General features: G+C 37.7%; 1 protein-coding gene and 1 pseudogene across 1 annotated transcript; one reads left to right on the top strand and one right to left on the bottom strand.

Moving 5' to 3' along the window:
* Positions 1-10,808: 10,808 nt before the first annotated feature.
* Positions 10,809-18,812, bottom strand: LOC113335751 (short-chain dehydrogenase TIC 32, chloroplastic-like). The gene is made up of 14 exons (XM_026581762.1): positions 18,666-18,812; positions 17,993-18,224; positions 17,768-17,844; positions 17,454-17,607; positions 17,166-17,244; positions 16,926-17,010; positions 16,214-16,275; positions 15,673-16,097; positions 14,791-15,435; positions 14,310-14,357; positions 13,430-13,858; positions 11,824-12,129; positions 11,695-11,750; positions 10,809-11,574 (listed from the first exon to the last, which is right to left on the bottom strand). The coding sequence occupies exons 1-8, from the start codon at positions 18,772-18,774 to the stop codon at positions 15,843-15,845; spliced, it is 1,053 nt and encodes a 350-aa protein (XP_026437547.1). The 5' UTR covers positions 18,775-18,812; the 3' UTR covers positions 10,809-11,574; positions 11,695-11,750; positions 11,824-12,129; positions 13,430-13,858; positions 14,310-14,357; positions 14,791-15,435; positions 15,673-15,842.
* Positions 11,140-13,377, top strand: LOC113335593 (annotated as a pseudogene).
* Positions 18,813-19,097: the final 285 nt, after the last annotated feature.

Genomic DNA, 19,097 nt, shown 5'->3' with positions numbered 1-19,097 from the left:
GTGAACTCATAGAGTTGCATGTTTTCTAATTGTCGAGTTTTCCTAATTGTTAATGAATCTAAGACCTGAAATGGATATGAAATGGAGATGTGGTTGAGGTTTAGGTTGTGTTGATTTTAGGAAGATGGTTTGTGATTAAATGATACAGGGAATGGAGTTTTAAACTAGCATTGATGTTAACTCTCAGGTATAAGTTGATGGAGTGAGATAATAAGGGGATTACAACTATGTTTGGTTGTTGTAGATGGTGAATGAATTAGGTTATGCATGAACTTGTTTGGGAAGGAGTTTAGATAATCAATGAGTTAATCAGGGTAATGGTTCTGCAGCTGTTAGGGTTTGATTGTGCAGCTAAGAAGGATAAACATGGTATGTGGGGAAGATATTTGGTGGTGGTGGTTTCGTATGTTGAACTGAAGCTGAATTGAATATTTACAGGTGCAGGGCTGGCTGGTGTTGCAGTTGTGATTGAATTATAATGTTACTGTCATTGTTTATATAATACAGCTGAGGTAGGAAGTCTTGTAATGGTGAGAATGGTGTTTATAGTGTAGTAGTGAATTAGCTAAGAACTAAGCTGCAACGGAGATTGTGAAATTGTTGTTGCAATGATAATAGGTAGTTGAAGACCTGGATGTTGGTGTTGTTTGCAAGATGGTTGAATTATGAATGGAGAATGAAATGGATGGGGTAATGGGATTTGTTAATGGTTGAGTTGGGGCTTGCCACTGCAATTGCAGTTACTCTTTATTAACAACGATTGAATTAACGGTTGAACTAGTGGATTGAGGATCTCGAGGTAGGCGTGGCTTTCTATCAAATCAGGTGGGAACTCTGTAACTTTTTTGTAATCATTGAGCATTCTTTTTAGTGCGAGCATGATGTGCCATTATTTCTTATGAGCATATTTGTGAGTAAATGATTGGGTATGTAGTGTAATATGCATTGTGTGGATTCTCCAAATGTTATATCTACTTTTATGCTTATTATAGCCCAGATGAGGCAATATCGTTATATAGGGGAATATTACCTTTTATAATTTCTTGTGAGAATCCATTCGTTTGCATATTATGCTTGATTGCAAAACCTTCGGGACTTATGATGGTAGTTCTTGAATCATGGTTTGTATGGGCACTCTGTGTGGATGGCGCTATCATTCGAGTCTGGAGTTATTCTGCTTTTTTCTTTCTCCAATAAGTTTGGCGAGGTCTGAAGGACATATTTTAGTTGTTCTAGTTTCACTTTTGTAGATTCATCCGGTGGTGGTCTTTCACGGATATTGTTATTATGGTATGCAATACCTGAGGAAGTGGAATTACAATAACATTCTTTCATGAATGATATATTACGATGCTTGCTTATTGCTGAGTGAATAATTTGATGTGTGTTTGAGTGAAATCCCCGCGAGGAGTGATTGTGGTCTCCCCACAGCTCCTTGCTAAGTCTTATAGCCCAGATGAGGAAATACATAGCACGGGAAGTGCATATAATAGCTATCTAGCGCGTAAATAGAAATACTATTACTTTTTATTTTATAACCTAATTTATGTCGTTAATGACCCAGATGAGGAAATAGTATATCGAGGTATTTGGGGAAATTACTCTTACACATGTTATGCACGATGACATGTTTTAAATTACTACTTCTTTAGCACTGTGAAGCATATTAGTGATTACTTGAAAGTTATTTGTTTCCATTGGGCACCCCTTTGGGATGATGTGCTCACTCATTCCCACTTCAGTTTTCAGTAATCAGAAGAAAAGGTGCGCTCGAAGATAACCGTTTCGTAGCTTAAAGCTTTTATCGTATTAGAGATGTTGCGTAGCTTTTGTATATGTATATTTTTTGTTAATATGTAAAACAACACATTATTATATTCATATCACTCGAGAGATCTTCATTTATATAACATTAGAGTGTATGGGTTTTCCTTTGGGATTAGCTTATGTAATTGAGATTCTTAAGATCATTAATCTAGATTTGAAGTTTCAATTAGGTGGTAATCTTTATAGCTAAGCAGGTCATTAGGTTGGGGCGTCACAAGAAATAACACAGACACCAAAATTTTGTTAATGAGGAAACCACAAATGCAGAAAAATCCCGGGACCTAGTCCAGATTGAACACACACTGTATTAAGCCGATACAGACACTAGCCTACTACAAACTAACTTCGATCTGGACTGTAGTTGAACCCAATCAATATCACACTGATCCAAGGTACAGTTATGCTCGTACGTCTCTGATCCCAGCAGGATACTACGCACTTGATTCCCTTAGCTGATCTCACCCACAACTAAGAGTTGCTACGACCCAAAGTCGAAGACTTTAATAAACAAATCTGTATCACACAGAAAAGTCTACAGGAATAGATAAATCTGTCTCCCACATAAATACCTACAAGTTTTTTGTTCCGCCTTTTGATAAATCAAGGTGAACAGGAACCAATTGATAAACCGGACTTATATTCCCGAAGAACAGCCTAGTATTATCAATCACCTCACAATAATCTTAATCAAAGCGGCGAAAGAAGATATTGTGGAATCACAAACGATAAGACGAAGATGTTTTTGATTACTTTTATATCTTGCCTATCGGAGATATAAATCTCAAGCCAATCGTTATGATTGTACTCAAAACGATAGAAGATGCAAGATTAGATTACACAACTACGAGAAAGTAGTATCGGTCTGGATTCACAATCCCAATGAAGTCTTTAAGTCGTTAACCTAGTTTACAAGAAGAAACCTAAGGTTAAAGGAGAATCGACTCTAGCTAATACAACTAGTATCACACAGGAGGTGTGGCGATTAGGTTTCCCAGTTGCTAGAGTTCTCCCTTATATAGTATTTCAAATCAAGGTTTGCAATCAATGTTAGCTTGGTAACAAATAATTCAATATTCACTGTTAGATGAAAACCTGATTTAGATTCAAGCTAATATCTTTCAACTGTTGGATCGAAAACTTAGCTTGTTACACACAAACGAAATGCACGATTTTAGGTTTGTGTAACTGTACCCAAACATGTACATTTGTTGGTTCAAAAATAGTTAACCAAATGGTTAGCCATATGATCACTTTCATATCAACCATATTCTTCTTCACCATAACTAGTTCAAATGACTCAAATGAACTAGTTAGAGAGTTATTCAATTGCAAGGAAATATTATGTAACTACACAAGACACAATCGAAGCAAAAAAGATTTGATCCACTTGAATGGGTTCATGAATTTTTTAGCCACGGTTTGCATTTAGCATTCCTTAGTTAATATAAATAAGTTCACAAAAAATCGTCTTTAGATATAACCAACTTAAGTTCGCAGACTTAGTTCGCGGACTTAAGTTCCCGGATGGAGTTCTCAAACTCCAGCAGATATTATAGGGTCGAGAACTTCCGCCAGTTCGCGTACTCAGTTCACGGATCTTGTTCCGGTTCTCTTGATCAACAAAGTTCGCAAACTTCGGTTCAAGGAAAAATGACTTATACATATATGTGTTTCCACACAATGCTTATATCCAACATTGGTTATATAATCTAAACTCTCATTTCAATCATTGAAATATTCTTATAGGACGTTATATAGTTGTTATTCACAAACCATTTTTCGTCAAAGCAATTTTCAAAGTGATTGAAACATATCATGATTTTCGTCACTATGTAAAGATGAACTTGGCCAAAGCGAAAGCTTACCAACACATATTTCGAGAAATAGATAGGCGAGATAAACTCGGCTCGAAATAGCAAATGTATATAATCAAAGTCTATATAGCAAAATGACTTTTGTCTCAAGATAGGAGATAGAGTAGATAGACTTTTGAGTGATAGATATGTTCAAGTCTCTACATACCTTTTAGTCGATGAAGTTCCACCAGTTCCTTGAGTAGTCCTTCATCTTGTATGATGATTTCCATGGAGTTCTTGAGCTCAACTACACTTTCTATCCTAGTACGAGACTTAGCTATAGTAGACTAGAAATCAAGACTTATAGTTTTGATCACTAACATTGACAAAAATGCTTGAGATAGCAACACATGCGAGTTCGACCGAGCAATGCTCTAATACAATCATTATATCCTGATCACTAGGCCCTTGCCATGAACAAGTATCACCTTCGTTAAAATAAAAAAGCAATCCAACTTCCACCTCTGCATAAACAACCTTGCATTTATGTTTTCAACTCCCTTATGGATATAAGCAAATATTTTAAACCAAACATCTTGAACAATGATAAAACTAACAACATCTGCTGAGGAATACTAAGCACTGAAAATTCTTCCATTCCTTTCCCTCCACAAAAAATAAGTAAAACCGTTATGCACCAATTTTTTTATAACAGTGGCACAAGAGTCACCTCTAGAAAGCATTAGTACACCAATCAACTTCCCCCTCCCGACTGCTTTCCATATCTTTCACATAGCCCATTTTAAATGAGAGACTTTCCAAATGATAGTAGTAAATTGACAATTCATGAAAAATATGTTCTTCATCCTCATACCCACTATCACAAAGGATACATCTAGCATCCTGAGTTACTCTCCATTCAAGAAGTTTACTTCTGGTTTTTATCCTTCTTTGAAAAGCTAACCAAGCTATAAAAGTGTGTCTGGGAATATGATGCTTGAATCAAAGCAAACTAGCAGTCTCATCTAGGCTTATGATTATGTGTAGAAATAAATTGAGTTTCTTTTATGGAGAACTGACCTGATACTCCTGGTTTCCAGATGAAGAGATGCTCCCAGCAACATTAATTTCAACACTAGATAATTGAGTTACTGCTCCGCTGCTTTCTCCTCCATACAGTATGGAAAATCCCACCATCTCTGATAAAGTAAGCTACTATACTAGAATTTGAGATGCCCAACACTTCCCACACCTGAGGTTCAATCCATTCCCCGACTTTCCCTTTAGGATGCTACAGATCATTCAAAAAATTAAGATAAGAACCATAACCAACCGCCACTCCAATATGTTGTCTAGCAAGATCTTTGTGCTCTAAAATTCTCCTCCAACACTAAGAGGAGTCTTACAAAACATTTAAATACCAAAAACCTGACCCTTGATTAAATTGCACTTCACCCATTCAATCTAATGGTCACATTCCCAGAAACGAGATCCCAGACATGTCTTAGATTAGTTGCAACATTTGTTAACTCCAAATCTTTAATTCCCAAACTCAATTAATCATAAGGGATTGGGCAATAATTGAATATAACTAGCTAATAAATCTGCACTTTATAAGATAAAAAAAACTCAAGATATGTATGCAGTCATTGGAAATGTGGTTTATTTCTTGCTCTCCTGACTCTGGTGAATCATCTTACTTGTCAACTTATTAGAGCGTCTCTAATACAAGGGGTGAAGGTCCTAAAATAGCATGAAACCTAGGATTTAAGACTTTTTCCAATAAGTTTTCATCTCCAATACAAGGGTATATATTATAAAAAAAATGATGACATGGCTAAGTGGCGGTTTAAAAAGAAGGTCTAGATTATATTTTCTTCATGACCTTGGATCTCTTGTATCCACATCAACATTTGTCTCTAGATTTAAAAAGGAAGGATCCCTTTACACTTTTATTCTCACACTATCTCACATGTTGGACGTGATTTTTGCGATTAAAAACCAAACAAATCAGTATAAAAATAACAAAACTAAAATTATTCGTACAAAGCTTTAAGTGGTAGCCTAGCAACTAGTTGGGCGCCGACACCCCTTTGAATAGCAACCCGTAGTCTATGAAAAATAAATTTACCTACTCTCCTACTAATGTCATTGATAACAAGATAATTCTTCAACCTCTTAAAAAAACGCAAAAAATCCTCCCCAAGCTCTCCCAACGTGGAAAATACTAGAACACCCAGCCCATAACCATGCGAAGCGCATTGATCTAAACATTTGGTACGTTTGCGCAAAACATCCTTCACAATAGCTTGACCCGGAATAAAAGCACAAACACCTTCACCTGTGAAGGGGGAACGCCTGTAACATCCATACAAACATCTTGGCCATTCTCCCAACTATGAACAAGGATATCAGCAGGGCGCAAATCCTTGTTGTCATCTGACAAAAAACCAAGGGAAACTTCTTTGCGAGCAGGCACACCAGCTTTGTAACATATATCAACAACAATGTCACGTACATGATCATGCCGAAACTTGACCCTAACATTCTTGGCACAATGAAGAGCGTGATCACCAAAAATATCCATTGGTTTATTGCAGCTTGAACATAAGCCACCTTCGACGAACAAGGGGATACCAAGGCGGTAACAAACAACAGCTCTAAATTGTGTTGGTCCGAGGCATTGATTCAGACCGCTAATAGGTATGGCCAAAAGATAGTCTTGAGCATGTTTAAACCGATTGCATTGCCACAGAACGGAATCTCTTACATACATAGAAAATTGGGCGGGGATTTGCCTTTTAACTGCGTCAAAATAAGTAACTTCCAGGGAGTGCATAGAAGGGGGGGAAGTATCATCAACGCAAAAATTAGAAGAAAGACCACAAACCTGGATGAAGTTCTGAAGAGCCGACTGATGAGCAGAAACTGTCTGATGGGAATAAACTACCAAGAATCAACTTTTGTACCGAAACCGTCTGACTCTGGGAGGCAAGGTATCAATAGTTGCGAGTGTCTGCCATAGTATAAATGCCAAGACCACCATCTTTGATGGGTAAAGTAGCTAAACGCTGTTGTAAAGGACCAAAACCGACCCCATCACCTGCGATCAAAAGTCTCAGATACTGAAATAAATGATCATCAAAAAGTTTTGTGGCTTGCTGAAGAGCTGTAGGGTTGGTGGTACGCATAGCAAAGTACAATCTGGATAGACCGGTACAGTTGCGAAGCAGTAACATCTCACTCTGAGGGTCCTTAAGTTTTTTTATAGCGGACATAAGCTGAATAGTCTTGCGAACTCTACTCAAGGCCATGTCACTAATGAAATTCAAATCCAGACTCACTGCCCCCCCCCCCCCCCCCCCAAAAAAAAAAAAGTTTAACACCATTGGTTGGCCTGCCAATATCTGGAGGGAAAACATCTTCTTCAAAACTTCTAGGATCCGCAGTAGGCCAAAAAACCTCTGTTTTCTTAATGTTAATATGTAAACCTCTATCAGGGCCCTCTGCTTCTATGATGTTGAGTGCTTTGGACACCTCAAGAGTGTCCCCAATAATAGTCCCATCATCGAGGTACCAGGCATGTAAATCAAGTTTGCACCGAGAAGTAATGGTTTTCACAAGTGGATGGAGTGTCAAAGCAAACAACAAAGGACCAAATGGGTCCCCTTGCTGAACACCAAGAGCCGAGGACAATATATATTGGTCATAATAAAGTCTAGCAGGATTATTATAACAAAATTCCACCCAACGTGAAATACCTGGACAATGAAGCTGAACTTCCTTAATGAAATGAGACCGTCACACCAAATTGAAAACGTTAGAGAAGTCAACAAGAAACATTCAAGCCGTAACGGATTTAGATAATATTTTGGGCATATGTTTCTCTTACCAAGTTATCATGCTTGCAAAAAATGGGTACATTCTAAAATATAAAACCTCACAATCTGGCGATCTTAATTTCAATGGCTGAAAATCCGTTGATTGTCAACAGTTTATTTTCAAAACAGTAGATGACGGTGTTATACATTTCGAAATGTACTCATTTTTGGTAAGAAACTTATTATAAGGGCTCCAAGTTTTTTTTTTTGAGGGTTCTCATAGATTCAAGTGCCCCAAATGTGGATAAGGGGACATTTCACCCATAACAAAAATACAAAAATATTCTTTAATTATATTTATTACTACCTTATTAACCTTAAATAATTAACCTAAAACCAAAAACTAAACCTAAGCCTAATCAATATTTTTTTTCAACGACGGTTAATCATCGATTCTCCGCAAGTAATTACTTCAGTTAGGTAATAATCGAAAAACCAACCTTTTTTGTTGCTTTTGATCGCATAAATAGGTTGGATTTGATCAAATTAGAGATTTTGAAACAGTTTCAGAATCACATATGGTTAGGAAATATTGGTTTTCCCAACCGTAACTCAATTATACGGTTGGGAAAATATGAGCTCCCAACCGTATTTGAACCTGGGTTTTTCTACGGTTGGGAGTTCCAACCGTATATGGCAGTTACGGTTGGGAAAATATAAACTCTCAACTGTATCTTAACTTGATTTTTTTTACGGTTCGGAGTCCCAACCGTATGTTAAATTAAAAAAAAATGATTTTAATTTTAATTTTCAAACCCTAACTATAAATTAGTCAAACTTAATAACTAATCATACTTAATTTAGTTAATCTAATTATTAACACTAACTAATGGAGGATATTACCATCAAGGGGTGTACATCGGGCCGGGCAGGCTAGCCCAAGAGCGATTATAGCACAGGCCGTGCCGGACGGGCTTGTAGTCCTTACTACCCATTAAGTTTAACAGGCAGGCCAGGCCAGGTCGGGCTGGGTAGGCCACGGGCCCAAGAGATAATTCGTTACTCGTTCAAATGATAGTTCACGCAATTCATATTCATTATTGTGAAATGTAATTCAAAATTTTCTCTAACCCCAGCAAATTGTCCAAATTTGAAGTTTAAGTCTTGAGAAATCCATCACACTAGTATCAAATTTTATTTCAGGCTATCGACAATCAGGCAGGCCGGGTAACTAAACAGACTATCGGGCAGGCCAGGCAAGCCCATGACAGGATGTCGGGCGCCGATGGGCTCCTTCGGACCCAGACGGTACATGGCAGGCCGCAGGCTTCCGGGCATTGTGTACACCCCAACCATTAACAAAATTAATAGGTTAACGGGTTTTGTTGATTACTATTTCATGACCGTCTATTTTGTCATCTTGTGAGCCCTAAGAATCAAAAGTTTGGAGCCGCTATAATATAATTTTTTGGTAAGCATGTATAACTTGGTAAGAGAAACATTTCCCCAAAATATTAGCTTCAAATCAGTTTGATTTTTAATCGCAAAAATCACATCCAAAATATGAGATAGTGTGAGAATAAAAATATTAGGAGATCCCTCCTCAAATTTAAATAAAGTTTGTTACATAAGACTTTGGGGGTTAGAAATGAACTTTAATTAAACTTTTTATTTTTATCTTTCTTTATCATTTAATAATGACCCACAAAGAAAAAGGTGCTAATAAAATCTCCAATTATGATGACCTAGATCTCTTGCATTGGAGATGCTGTTAGCAATGAGACATCTTTTGGGTTACATACCGCAAAATACTAGTGCAATATTACTATTGTGAAGTGTTTATACCAAATACCTAAATTTTTTTTATCGTAAGCAACATTTATTCAAAATAACGAGCGAGATCGATTTTTTATTGTATGCAACATTAGTTTATATGCTTTGAAATAATTTTTGGCGTATGTTACTATCCTGAATGCCAATCCAAAGTTGACACTAGAAGTGCTTTTGCATCGTCCGTAAACCACAAATTCACGTAGAGTCTACTCTGAAAATAACCTTATCGACGACAATATGGAATGAATGGAATGTTTGTCACAATCAACTTTGTCTTCACGGCATGCCATCCCCCATCCACACCTTAGAATACAAATATATGTCACAATCATAAACACCCAAGACTGTTGAATAAGTCGCATACATTGGCATAACCTATGACCCGTACATAGTATATTCGTCGTATCCTTTGTACTGCACTGCCTTCGTACCTGTTGCACGGTTCTATATCTCTCCCTCGTTTACGTAAACTTATCCTGGAAAATCAACTCTCAGAGTTGAATGTTGCAGGAGTTCTAGTAATGGGAAACAAAACCAGTAAACTAAGCAAAGTGTTGATAGGACGAAGCAGAAGTAGTTACAAGCGTTTGGGAGAACCTACACCGTTGGTACCTAAAGGATACATTCCGGTATGTGTAGGTACGACTAATGAAACTAGCAAACGTTTCATGATACAAACAAGAACATTACATGATGAGGAATTCTTAAAGCTGCTTCATAAATCTGCTGACGAATACGGATTTTGTAACGATGGAATCCTAAAAATTGCTTATGATGCAACGGAGTTTGAAGAATCAATCATCAAACGAGGTAACGAACACAAGGTGTTAAGTGCTAAACTTATCGAATCGCCATAATCGGAATTCAACATAGTTTAATTTGTTCAGTTATGCATGAACAAAGTGTATTGGTGTTCATAATTGTGTTAAGTGTTTATAAAAAACTTCAATGAAAGTTTCAATCAATCAATGAGGTTAAGAACTAATCCTTCGATTCGGGTTAAGGTACTTATATCTGTTTTGTTGCCAATCTTTTGCTTCTTCATTTATCCAGTACCATTTTCTTTTTCTGATGCAAAGAGACATTTGGTTGCTTAGGAATCAGAAATAACATGGTTTTTTGCATCCTCCAATACTGCACCAACAATAAAACTTTTGAAAGCTTATAAATCCTAGCATGCCTAGCTAACTTGTCCGCTGGCTTACTACATTTTCTTCCAATGAACTTGCAAGTCCATGAAGATTGATTACTTGACCTAGTATTAATATCAAATGCAAGTGAGTGATTCTCCCAAGCTACTTTCTGGTGGATACCAGTAACTGCCTTGACCACCAGTTTCACATCCAGGTCGAAGCAAATATATTTATCCAGGACCACTGTGAACATGAAAGTACTGCAAAACAAACAGCTTGTTGCCACAAGAATTGCCACAGAGACCAGGTATGTGGTCACCTGGAGGTGTGAAGTGTGTCCTGCCAGCACATTTATGGTCAATTTCCTGTTGAAAAGAACTGGCCGGCCATGTAGCAAATGTCCAACCAAAAATTCTCCATATGGATCAAAACAAAAAGCTTGTGAACCAAAGATATCCACATGTGACCGTTTCTTGGTTTTTGAAAGAAAATATTATCATACTTGGACACCTAATTTGACTTACATTAGTCATATATCAGTTTCAAAAGAGATAATGCTCGAGTATTGTTCATACCATCCTTTATCAGTTCCCCTTGAAGATAGTCACCCACTCACCTTCTTGTTATCATCGTCTCCGTATGCTAAAAAATGGTAGATTTCATTTACCAGTACTTCCCGTTTGCAAGTATTGCAGGCTTGTTTGCTTGCTTATCCTTCTTCTACTATCTATGGATCTCAGTTATGAGGCCAAGAAATATGAAACCCAGAGACAACGATCCCAACGATACGAAACTGTCACAGATACCACCTCCAGAGGTGCATGGCCCATTATAGGTCATCTTCCTCAATTGGCAGGATCTACACCTCTGTCCAAAATCCTTGGCGACATGGCTGACAAGTATGGAAGTATTTTCATGGTCCGGTTCGGGATGTACCCAACACTAGTTGTGAGTAGTTGGGAGCTGTCTAAAGAATGCTTCACTGTCAACGACAAGTTCCTTGCTAGTCGCCCATCTACTGCTTCTGGCAAGTACCTCGGTTACGACTTTGCCATGGTTGGTTTCGCCTTTTATGGTCCTTACTGGCGTGAGATACGTAAGATTTCTACTCTCCCATAAGCGTCTCGAGTTGCTCAAGCATGTCACCAATTCAGAGATCAAACACTGCATAAAAACATTATACCAAGGTTGGATGAAAAGCCAAAACCAAAACCAAATCAAGCATAAAGCTGCAACTTCTGTACCGGTTAAAGTCGATATGACTCGAGTGTTTGGAGATCTAACCTTGAATACAGTGTTAAAGTTGGTTGTAGGAAAGGCTCTCTACACTGAGGATGACACTGAAATAGAGAAAGAGGAGAGTGAAAAGCTTCACAAAACCATCTCAGAATATTTCAGACTAGCAGGAGTTACCGTTGCATCTGATGCTCTTCCGTTCCTTGGGAGGCTGGATATAGATGGGCAAAAGAAACACATGAAGAGGATAGCTAAAGAGATGGACTTGATTGCTGAAAAATGGCTTGAAGAGCATCGAGAAAAAAAGAGATCGCGGACACAATCACATGGACCAGCAGACAACAGTAATGATGAGAACGACTTCATGGACGTGTTGGTATCAGTTCTTGATGAAGAGAAGGATGATCTCTTCTTTGATTACAGTCGAGATACTGCCATCAAAGCCACCTGTCTGGTACATTAACTCCTTTGCATCTCTTTATCCTGAATATTAAATGAAAAGTCAATTTTTATTACTAAAGGCACGGTGCTGCTCCGCTATAACAACAGCGTGCAGTATCCACATAAAAAATACCAAAAGGTAATCATTCTCTGCTACCTGGAAACTGGAGTAACACAAGTTAGCCTATCCGAAAAATAAATTGATGGATGTTTAGCAAGGTCCAACAGGAATTCACCATATCAACAAAGCAATGAAACACTATTTTAACACCTTTTTATTTTTACATGGTTTGCTGATCTTGCAGGCACTTACCTTAGCTGTCTCAGACACAACATCAGTGTCAATGACATGGGCTCTCTCACAACTGCTCACCAATCCTAATGTCTTACAGAAGGCCCAAGAAGAGCTTGACACTGTAGTCGGCAAGGATCGAAACATACAGGAACATGACATCAATGACCTGGTCTACGTCCAAGCAATGATCAAGGAAACACTCCGGCTGTACTCTGCAGCCCCAATCTCCATACCCCACGAGGCTATCGAAGACTGCAATATAGGTGGGTATAAAGTGAAAGCAGGCACACGCTTGTTGGTTAACCTGTGGAAACTGCATCGTGATCCTCAAGTGTGGTCAAACCCACTAGAGTTTAAGCCAGAGAGGTTTCTTTCACAGCTCAATGGTGGTACTGGTGGTGAAGCGGCAAATTTGGACTTTAAAGGTCAACATTTTGTGTACACACCGTTTGGATCAGGACGAAGGATGTGCCCAGGGATCAATTTAGCCATTCAGACACTTCATATGTCACTAGCTTGCCTACTTCATGCATTCAATTTCGACACATCAACTGGACTAGTAATAGACATGGCTGAAGGTCCGGGTTTAACCATGCCCAAAGTAACCCCACTTGAAGTTTACCTTCACCCACGTCTTCCCAGCACACTTTACTAGATAACCCAAAGACTTAAAGAATGTTTCTGCTTTTCTTTGTTTGTAAATGGCTCTTAATTTGCTTAATAAACTTCTTGGAACTGGCATTTCTTTTAACTTAATGCATTATGATCTTATTATGGTTAAACATAATAACTGCCTTTATCACCAATTCTAGATTAATTTGAGGCTCATTGCTTATAGGGTTCTCAAACATAACAAAGTAGAAAGAAAATATATAATAGTTTTGTGATAAACGCAGTAATATTCTCAGTAGAAGACATTGGAAAGTTCATCTCTTCATCAATTTCGAAAGATAGTAATGCAAATTCTAACCCTATATATGGAGAAAGACTGGAAAAATTTCAGAGGAAGGAAAAAGAAAATTGCAAGAGCAAGTCAGGAAGTAGTACCTTGGAAAGTTGAACAAGCCAACACGGCTGCTACTCCTATCAGTTTGGGACGTACCAATCCAATTCCATTTATCAGGATCCACACAACATTTCCAAATCAGAGCAATTACACGAACTGTTACTGGACTCTGTCAGGGACGGAGCTACAGCTTAACCAAGGGTGGCTCCCGCCCCCCCTAAAAAAAATGATATTCTCTTAAAAGTCCTTAAAATTCCTTAGTATTTATCAGAAAAATTTGTTATTTGCCCCCCTTGAATTAAATTTATATAAGTTTGCCCCCCTTGAATGTAATTTCTAGCTCCGTCCCTGGACTCTGTACACATTTGATTCAGTTAGATAACTGTATTCATCCTGTCGCAGCCAGGTAAACACATGAAACAATATGTCCACACTTCTGAGATCATCTTTCATCGAATAGATTGCTTAACCTGAAATTTACGAATTGACCCAAACAATATAAAAATTTAAATCTGCTGTGCAATTTGGCTTGGACGACTTGTGAAACAGACGTTGATGATGTACGATGCATGCTATTCATGGAATCCATGTAAAACAAGTTCACCAAAATTTAACACAGTTGTGCTCTCTTGATTTACATTTACATCTCACAATCCTTCTGTAAGACATGAATCCAAACCAATAGGCAAAAGAACACTTATCTGCTCTACTTGAATGTAAATAAAACAACGAGGAATCGAACTGATTGCTACTTGCAACTTCGCTAACAATCACAGGTATTACACAAGCAATTCAAACAATTGTGGATCTAGCGGCGGTACCAGGAAATTCAAAATGAAGAGGGGCTAAAAAAATAAATTGCCGCACGTCTATTCCCAGAATTAATAAAACAGCAAGAAAAAAGAGGCAGCTTTATTTTACCTTGTAAAGGTGTGCCAGCCGGACAAAAACCGTTCCATCCTCAAGTTCCTGCAGAACATATCACTCACTTAGGTTTCATTAGAATAAAGAAACAGTACATGAATCTTACATACTAAATTACAGATAGTGTGCTTATCATGATCTTTTGCTCGAACTAGATTGTAACCTATCTAACCAAGAACGTGATCAAGGGAAGGAAAATGTAATTCTTTTGGCATATTTATTGAAGTTAGACGAATCATGAAAGTCAATTGGTATACCTGTGCCTAAGATGTCCATGGCACCCAAAAATTAAAAAAAAAACAAAAAAAAAAACTAGAATGTTGTGTTTTAGAGCAAGTTAGTCATTTGACATAGCTATGTGCAGCGATCACACCAAAAAAAACTCAAATGTTCTGTTTTACCGCCAGAAAGAGATAAAAAATTTAAAAGTTCTCTAAGATAGAGTACTATTGCAATGTAGAAAGATCATGAATCTTACTCTTACAACAGTGATGGTAAAATGAGGAAATCGCGGTTGGTAGATAGATCTCCATGGCACCCGAGTAGTTGCAACAATCTCCTCGTGAGCATATTACCATAAATGAGCAAAGTGTACTTCTCCTTTCTTGTACTTCTCGACAGTGTTCCATACCTTCCTAAATTTCAAAAACTTGGGAAAAAGATTATAACCATATAAATACCAATGGAACAAGTTAGATTAAAATAACCATTCAAACTGCTTTCATATAGTCTCATTTGCTATACATTTAGTGGGAACAATATCTCATCCTCATGGAATAACCATAAAACTCTCACCAGTTCACCACAAGCTTCAACCATTCATAAAATTATCAAATACCCATGAAACTCAAACTACTTCCGAAAATCATTTCAGCTCCTAGTACAACAATACAGATGCACACAAATCTGAGTTCAGTTAAATTCAACCTCAAATCAACAAGCCAATCTTTAAACCCCTATGATTGCAAGGTGGAACCAATCAACATCTATTGTAGCCAAGTCATCAGGCTTGTTGCCTCAGAAATATGTTCTATCACCTGGAAAACTTCGGGATTTGCAGGTCTGAAATATGTTTCCAAAGTAGTTCTTCCTCGCTGAGGCCCTTGACGACTAGTAGACATACCTGTAAGCATCTGCATCATGATAATCTCAACTATATAGCAACAATGCTAACAAAACCCCCTAGATTCATTGATAAAAAAAGATAAATCAAACCCAGAGAAGAACCAAAATCATAGAAGAAAGTTCACATCATTAAGTTCTTTCAAATTCTGTAAAACCTAATCATGAAACAAAATAATAACTAATTAGGTATTGCTCTTGTGGATGATAATAAGAAGTATAGAAGAAAAATCCATACCTAGTTGATCTTGTGAACAATAATCGCAGTGAATTTCAATTAAGTAGCTAACCCTCCATCTTTTCTTTTCTCTGTTCTTCTTGTGGACTAAACTGCTATGCTTGGTGGACTAAATCGAGGAGCGCTTGGTGGACTAAATCGATGCGCGCTTGGTGGACTAAACCGAACTTTTATATTTTGGATAAGGGTAAAATCTTAACTTGGTAAGGTTTTACAAGAAGAAGGGGGGGACTACGGCCAGGTTTTGTCAACCTGTGCTTCCGCCCCTGGTGGATCAATGTCATGCTGAAATCCCATAGTTTCTTGGCTAATTCAGTATCTGTAGCTTGTGCGTTTGGTACTGAAATGTTGTTGTCCACAAAATACTTTCCACTTACACCTTTGACGTTTGGATGTAATGCAGCATAGCATGTCGTTGATGCTCCCTACACAACCATGATTCATGGTAGCACCAAGAAAAACTACAAGGTAAGTAAGATCACTAGACAAGTTTTTGTATGAAGAAAAGAACTGCTTAACATGATAGATGCACAATACCAACCTGCTTAACATTTTTCACCAAAAGTTTTTCTACAGTAGACCCGAAAGCTTTAGTTAACCAACCTACAAAAGCCTATCAATTAATATCACTTGTGTGAAACCTCAAACTAGACAACAGAGACACACAGTGTAGAAGGTTTGAACTCAACATCACAGAGAAGAAAAATACAGAGGGTATAATCTCTTAGTAATAATTGAACACATTGTAACTCTTTATGGGTAGAGCAACTCAGAAACTCCCTATTTCGAACTCAGCATACAACATAATGAGCATGGTCAGACAGCATACTTGATCTGGTGGCAAGTGTTTTTAATTAGTACTTGATCAAGTTTATAATTATAACATTATTACTATTAAGAGTGCTATGAACTTTTTTTCTCAAGTGTATTCATAAGCTGAAGGCAATTTCCATTGTTCCCAAATACAGAATACTTTTCTCACAAACCATACCAATGTTGTGTGAGGCGCGAGGCGAGGCGCCAAACCCTTCGCCTCACACCTTTTGCGCCTAGGCATGCCCAAGGCAACCAGATCTTTTTTTACAAAGGGTAGTTGCTCACGCCTTTTGCACCGTGGGTGCCTTATTGGCGAGGCGCCCTCTGGTCGACTCGAGCGGCTTGGCCGCCTAGGAAAGCCCTTGCTCGCCTTTCACAACATAGAGGCATACCAGTCAAAAGACTCTTAACCCAAGAAAACTTAAAGAGTGATTTACCAGAAACGGTGCTGCTATTATGCCAAAGATTTGTCACAATTGCTCCTGGATGAAGTGAATTTGCAGTTATTTCCATCCCATCTTCCTGTTATTCAACAAAGAAACTTCCAAATGATTGTAGCTTCTACTTACAACTTCCACACATGTTTATGATCAGAATATGCTTATAAGAAGAACAGTATTCGTATTTCGTAATAAGATAAGAATCTAGAAAGGTTAGCATCTTTGAGAAAAATGCACCTTTAGGCGTCTACTGAGCTCATTAGCATGCAATATATTTGCAAGTTTTGATTGCCCATATGCCCCAAACCTATTGTACCTACAAGTCAAAGGTCCGACGCTTTGCACTTTTAATTCTATTCCCAAGTATAGATTACAAACCTCAGAAGGCAGAATAAATAAACAACAGACTAATTAACTAGCTTTTTTTAAAACTTCATTAATTCCAAAAATAAAAATAAAAATCTACCTACTTTTGATGTTAGCGAGACAGCAACAAGATCTAAAATACATCGTTAAGTTATGTACCATGATTCATCGTTAAGTTTATCGAAGCGGATCCCTTCTCTGTATGCCAACTTGTAACCTTCAGAAGAAACATTGATAATTTTTCCTTCTATGTTACCTCGAGATGCAGTCCATTTCATAGTCTCCAACAAAAGATCAGTCAAAAGAAAATGACCTGCAAGAAAATAAGATATAAATACTACTATATGTTTTCTGCATCAAAGGGATCCGGAGAAAAAACAGTGCATAATATGGCCTTCCTCGTATCAATCTCTGTGAACAATTTCTTTTCAGTATAATGATCTCTATATTTACACCCGAAATTCACAGCATACCTAAACAATTTGTTGCAAACTGAAGCTCTATGTTGTCAGGGGAAAGCTTGTAGGGACATATAGCGCCTGCATTATTACTGCAAGAAAGACGATAAAGATCACACTATCACTTATTAAGACAGCTATAACAGGTAATCAACACACGCCCGCATAACCTTCGGATTTAGCAAACGTAAAACCGAAGCTGTTGAAGAATAGTGAGAACAGAACATATCAGATTCTCACATAAGTATGTTCAGTGGAAGACTCAAGGCCTTGAATTCGGAAACAAATTTTCTCACTGATGCCATGGAACTAAGATCTAACTCCAATACATATACTTTGGCAGAAGGTGTTTCCTTTACTAGTGTTTCTTTTACAGCCATACCTGCAGACGTATTCCTCACTGCAATGACTACTTGAACTCCGCGCATCGCAAGTACACGCGCAGTCTCAGCGCCAATACCATTTGATGATCCTGCCATTAAAATAAAGAGAGCTAATTAAGTAGCTGACTAAAATCATTCTTTGGGTTCAGCAATAATACTATCTGCCACAAAGATTCATTCCAAACTCTTAAACAGATCATCCCCCAAATTGATCCTTCAATTTCAGCACAATAACCATCAAAATTCCTGATTTTCATGGAACTAACTTAAACCCAAAATCAAATCCACCCCCATTAAAGCTGATTTGATCCCGTTGATTACAGAATCAATCCCACTAAAACTGGAAGTAGAAAAACAAAATTCCATTGTAAACCCACATCCAAAAACACATTAATTTTACTTACATTTACCCCTAATACCCAAACTAAGACAGAATTCAGCAATTGAATCATTAACAATCTAAACCCTATCAAGCAATTTCATTCAATATAAAGTAAAGAAGAAGAAGATAAACAGTGAGCTGTACCTACCAGTAACAATGGCAGTAAGACCAGAGGCATCAATTCCATGTGTTACTTCTTCAGCTGTATTATATGCTGAGAACCCAGATTGACTTCCCTTTCTGCTAAAAAACCACATCAATCTTTCTCTCCAAATTCTTTCAGATGCTAAACAAAAATCTAACAGTGACTTGACTCGGTTGAAAAAAAGAAGAAGTTTGTTTTTGTAATGGTTTTTACTAAGGGCACACCTTTTGTTATATACACTTCGCCATACCGATCTTCACGAGTCACTCAAATAAAAAGTCTATGAAAGTCTATAAAAAATTCTCATTTGACTATCCCATGTAAAGAATACATGTGTAAACTGGGTCGTGTCAGGACATTTATATGACGCAGCATAGCAAGGTAGTTTCATGTGTTGGGATGGATCGGACTAATCGGCACAAACCATCAGGGGTT

Source organism: Papaver somniferum, unplaced genomic scaffold (assembly GCF_003573695.1).
Source record: "Papaver somniferum cultivar HN1 unplaced genomic scaffold, ASM357369v1 unplaced-scaffold_15, whole genome shotgun sequence".
In the NCBI taxonomy this organism is placed as follows: Eukaryota; Viridiplantae; Streptophyta; class Magnoliopsida; order Ranunculales; family Papaveraceae; genus Papaver; species Papaver somniferum.
Note: the sequence above shows the minus strand (reverse complement) of the source record. Positions and strands in the feature narration are given on the sequence as shown.

Bases quoted from the DNA above. Each gene is read 5' to 3' on its own strand.
- LOC113335751 (XM_026581762.1), bottom strand. From the start codon at position 18,774: ATGTGGTTTTTTAGCAGAAAGGGAAGTCAATCTGGGTTCTCAGCATAT. The intron at 17,608-17,767 runs GTATGCTGTGAA...ATTTTCTTGCAG, and splicing joins GTTTGCAACAAATTGTTTAG to GTCATTTTCTTTTGACTGAT. The intron at 17,011-17,165 runs GTGCATTTTTCT...GTTGAATAACAG, and splicing joins AGCTCAGTAGACGCCTAAAG to GAAGATGGGATGGAAATAAC.